Below are 5,066 nucleotides of genomic sequence, written 5' to 3' on the forward strand. Positions count from 1 at the left end.
TTTCAGATTATTTAAATTAAAATGTTAAGAGTTTTAGTTTTAGATAACAGTAACAACCCTGGTAATAAGAAATTATATTTTGCATAAAGAAAATGAAGCCTATTTTTAGGACCAGTAAGATTTTTATACATGATATTTTTTATGACTAATCAGCAGATTTATTAGCAGAGGGGGTTAATCAGTTTCAGCTTCTTAGGTGTGCTATTGTGTTTAAATATTTATAATATATTTTGTAGTCCATATATATTTGAAAATTTTGTCAATTTTCATTAGCATTTGAATTGTTGTTTTTTTTATCATATGAATTGTAGTAAAATAGCTACATTATTAAAAAATATATATATTTTTTAGGAAAGAAGTGTGATGTTCTATTATATGAAAGTTTGAATGCATGTTTAATTTTTTTATTTCTCCTATTTCTCTTTTTACTCACTGGCTGGCTTAATTTAAATGGTTTTGTCTGTCTGTGTCTAATTTTGAATAACGAATAACTCCAAAAATGAAATGCAATTTTTTTTTTTCCTTTTTAATTTGTGCTACGTTTCTGAAATGCATGCGCTTTTGTTTTTGTTGTAGGTTGCGCTGTAGCGTCTTGCTTTATACTCTCACTCTCACCAAACCCATTTCCCTCCCTCTTCTTCCTCTTTCTGCTTGTTTTGTTGGTTCTTTTTTTCCCTCCGCTGCATCCCTCAATCCTAACTCTAACATGGCTCCTCTGGCATGGCTCTCTCTCTCTCTCAGACGTATGAGACGGATGAACTCTCAGAGGAAATGGCCCACCTGGAGGGTCTGATGAAGGACCTGAACGCCATCACCACAGGCTGAAGCGCTGCAATCACACACGGCTGAACCGCGTCCTCAGGAACAACCAGGACATTTGAATGAACACTGATCTCAGATCAGCCTCGAGAATGACTGAAAACGGATCACCGCTTCATCTTCTCCATCCTGCATGGCAGAGAAATCTGTAAAACGATGAAAACTCAATGCCATTTTCTCAACTCGGATGAACCGTTCAACACAGAAAACGTGTTTTTAATGTTTTTTGGAGGATTGTATTTACGTATTCCATATTTTTAGCCTGTATGTGTTTTCATTGTGTATATGATCATTTTAGGACTTTTATTTCTTAGGGCGAAACCTCACATGCTCAAACATTGGGCTTCATTCATGAAATGCAAGCAGAATAATTTTGTGTAAATTATGCGCAAAGCCATTCTTATGTAAATTGTTGCATTCAAATCAATGCAAAAATTGACATAATGAACGATTTACACCAAAATTTGTACATGGATCCATTTTCACATAAATGATGCATTCAGAAAACCGTTATTGCGTAAATTGTCAAATGGGCATTTTTTCAGTGTCAGTAACATCATCTTAGTTGTTGCATTTGAATTGAATGCCACGATTTACATAAGAGCAGTTATTGAACAATTTGCAAATAATTTACAATTATTTCTGTTTGCTCATGAATTCTCATGAATGTTTCATGGACTTTTTTTGCAGTGTCTTACATCATGTTTAAATGTTTCATCTCTGGAGAGAAACCAAAATCACTTGTCCTCAGACGCCGGTAGCATTCAAAGTCTGAATATGCATTGGAAATTTCCACATGGACAGACATTTACGACCATCTTAATTCAGTCCCAATCCAGTGACGTTGATGTTTGGTGCTTCAGAAACTCCTCAAACGTGAGAATTGTGAGAACAGAGAGCGAATGAACCGGTTCCTCGTGTACGTTCCTCTTCCTCAGGACCCTGATGACTGTTTTTGGGGCCCTGGAGATTCATCATGAAGGAGTTTAATGCCAAGTGACTCTCAGATTTTTGTACTTTGAGAGGTATATAAATATATATACGATGAACTGCAAATGTTTGCTTACGTGAATACTTTGTACACTCTCAAAAAGGACAATTTTTATATATATATATTCATCTTTCGGTTGGTTTTTATATGAAGATGACACATTGCTTTGTAAACATTTTCCATGTAAGTTATGAACGGTTAAATATTCTGCGTTGTGTTTTCACCGTGCTGTTTAACCAATCCCTTCTCCCAAAGAATGAGCGAAAGAAAATATCAGCGACGAACTCTGCCTTGCTCGTGTACAGTTTCTCACGTCATGAATGTCAATGTGGCTGTAACAAGGTCTGCTTATGAATACAGTTGTTGTTTGTGTTTACAATAATGGGGGAAGATTTAAAAAAAAAAAAAGGAAAAAAAGAAGACACCAAACCATGTTGTATGGCCGGTGTACCGTCAACTGTCATTTGCACTTTTTATATTTTGGATTTGAAATGAATCGCTGATGCCATGTGAAATATGAACCTATTTTATGTAACAATGATGTCACAAGTAAACGGCTGGTTTCAAAGACATTTAACTGTTGTTTATTTTGTTACATTATTGAATAAGACCATCTTTGCATTTTTTTGATACTTCAGATACTTGTGCTTTTCGGTTCAACGTTCATTGAAGAAAAGTGGAACGATTATTCATTGTAAGTTATTTTACAATGTATTGTTGCTCATTACTTTATCAATGCTGATTTTGTACTCTGCTCATTTAAGACATCTAGAAGGTCACTGATGGATAAAAGGTAGATCAAATAAATCAATGAAAAAGTTATGGACAAATCAAACCGGACCAAATACAAAGCCCTGTGGGACACCGCTGGCTAAAAACAAAGAACATGGGACTTAAGTCTGAAAAAGTGTTGAATGTACATAATTTTATCATCAGTTCGACATGAATCAAGTTACGCAAGCATAATTTGTTCATGTAACTTCATGTTCAGTTATTTCTAAGTGATCCAATTAAGGGGTCTTAATGTGTTATGATTTATTCGGTTTCATATTTTTTGTCACAATGCTAAATTGTAATATTGTATCATTAGCTAATTAACTATTAGCTAGCAACAGCACACTGGCAAACTAAACACTAAGCATTAAATGCCCTCGAGTAAAGCAGGTTTCTAAATAGCAACAACTAAACATTAAACACTCAAGTCACCCATCATTTTGCTTAAAAACACAATACGTAATTTCAACATTTTTGCTATATATTTTAAGCTCCATGCAAAAGGATGCTGGGAACTACAGTGTTAGTTGTCAACCGCAAAACAAGTGCTGTTGAACCTACTTTCGCCTACATAATTTAGACTAGTAGACTGCACATTTTAGAGAACTACGTTTATTGAAATCAGTCAAGTTTAGAAGAAAAACTATTCTGTTGTGTAGCTCTCAATTAATATTATTGAGCAAATTGGGCAATCTATGTTTTCCCGGTTTTTTTTTTTAAGTGTATCTACAACCTAATAAACGATATCTGAAATTCCTTGTGTTTGATATGATCACATAACTAAGAATTCTGCTCGAAATGCACTGCATTAATAAAAAGGACTCGGACAAAATTTGTTAATCAGAAAAATTTAATTTGCTAAAAAAAACAAAAAAACAAGTACTCACACTGTTGAAAAATATTTTCTGATCTCATCTGACAAAATTACATAACCCTTTCCAGAAAGTGGCATTTTGTATGGCAAACCATTTTACACATTTGTTTCAAAAGTTAGGGCTTTCTAAAGCCCATGAAAAATCACCCATGTAAATTTAAGTCTGAGTACTAATCAAAGTATTTTGATTTGACTGTTTACAATCAGTAGCCTAAAATAAGCTCGTACACATGGGAGGAAAAAACATTGCTCTACACCGTTATCAAAAAACACACCCAATGCAAAAAGCTACATCCCACCTTCAGTCTTACGATTAAGACAATAACAGTAATGTTCTCTGTGTCCGTCAAGATTCCGAGGTTGTCAAGATTCTAATTATGCAAACATGGCCACGCCTCCACAGAATTCTGGGCGCATATCATTATTTTTTGGCACTAATATGGAATGCAGAATGTTTTCAGGAAATCAAATGATATAGGAATGAAAGCTTTTATTTACAACTCTATAATCGTGACGCTAAGCACTTTTCCACGTCAAAGACAGTTTTTGCGCTGGCATGGATTTAAGCGTACGCACACTCTAAGATCAAATCTGAGCGTATGCACGCTTTATAAATAGAGCCCCTAGACTCTCATGACATACACATATAAGGTTTTGAGATCCTTCATGATAATTTTTTTTAATTTAAAGAGACTCCTGTACCACTATGGACGACGGGGAAATATTAAATTACTTTATATACAGCATAACCAAGGTCAAAAAGGATACAGGACACAATTTCTGCACTCGTACAAATATACAAACACACTGATGTACTTCATACCTTTTGCTTCCAAACAAAAAAATAAACACGAAAGTAGTGCCTCTGCAGTCCAAATCGAGATCCAGAACCAAAAGCAGGTGAGCGGAGCTGGGCTTTGGGTTCTGTGTGGGCCGCTGGGACAGTGAGGGAAGAGATGCAGGATCTCGGTGGTGCTTTCTGGTTCTAGTTCCTCTGCAGAGAGCTTTGGGCGGCTGTGGTGGCTGCGTTGGCGGCTGCGGTCTGGAAGGTGCGGTTCGTGATGACGCCTTGGGAGAATTCCTGCTGTGCCTTCTGGAAACTGGCGCCGGTGCGACGGTAGTGGGAATGAACCTGGGAAAGAATCGCACCAATGACCCAAGAATCCAAACCAAAGATCCACAGGTTTTCACTCAGAAATCGTGAGCTACCTACCATTTTCAGTAAAACGACCGACAGTGCAGCAGTGGCCGTGAAGAAGGCCGCCACCACCATCATGATGACACCCACCGCTTTGTTTTTGCCAATCGCTGCTATGGCACTAATCCAGCCGCTGTAATTAAATAAACATCGATTAACCAATTTTATGTTAGTTCCTTCTAAATGATGCATTGTTACGACAAATGTGTGCATATAAAAGAATATTCTAGGAAGTCTATACATTTTTTAGGAGTGCATACATTTTTTGCATTCACTTCTATAATGTACTATTTATTTGATTTTGAACAAATTTCTAAATACTGAAAGACAACTGTGTTTGGGTGTATGTGTGTGTGTGTGTGTGTGTGTGTGTGTGTGTGTGTGTGCATGCGTGCGTGTATATACATTTT

The 5,066-nt window shown here is 36.3% G+C and overlaps 2 protein-coding genes across 3 annotated transcripts in view; one reads left to right on the forward strand and one right to left on the reverse strand.

The window, feature by feature from the left end:
* neo1b (neogenin 1b) overlaps window positions 1–2,387 on the forward strand; it is a 160,674-nt gene extending 158,287 nt beyond the window's left edge. The window contains exon 29 of the mRNA XM_016461140.1: window positions 742–2,387. Coding sequence (XP_016316626.1) covers window positions 742–825 — 84 coding nt within the window. The 3' untranslated portion in view covers window positions 826–2,387. The remainder of the gene's footprint in view (window positions 1–741) is intronic.
* A 1,047-nt stretch (window positions 2,388–3,434) lies between these two features.
* Window positions 3,435–5,066, reverse strand: part of scamp2 (secretory carrier membrane protein 2) — a 19,005-nt gene continuing 17,373 nt past the window's right edge. Inside the window, exons 8-9 of one of the 2 annotated variants that reach the window (XM_016461151.1) lie at window positions 4,672–4,789; window positions 3,435–4,590 (exon numbers count right to left, since the gene is read on the reverse strand). In XM_016461151.1, the coding sequence (XP_016316637.1) occupies window positions 4,444–4,590; window positions 4,672–4,789 (265 nt within the window). In that variant the 3' untranslated portion in view covers window positions 3,435–4,443. The remainder of the gene's footprint in view (window positions 4,591–4,671; window positions 4,790–5,066) is intronic. The other variant, XM_016461150.1, reaches the window with a different exon arrangement.

The sequence above is a fragment of the Sinocyclocheilus anshuiensis genome, unplaced genomic scaffold (assembly GCF_001515605.1).
Source record: "Sinocyclocheilus anshuiensis isolate Anshui unplaced genomic scaffold, SAMN03320099.WGS_v1.1 scaffold324, whole genome shotgun sequence".
Classification (NCBI taxonomy): Eukaryota; Metazoa; Chordata; class Actinopteri; order Cypriniformes; family Cyprinidae; genus Sinocyclocheilus; species Sinocyclocheilus anshuiensis.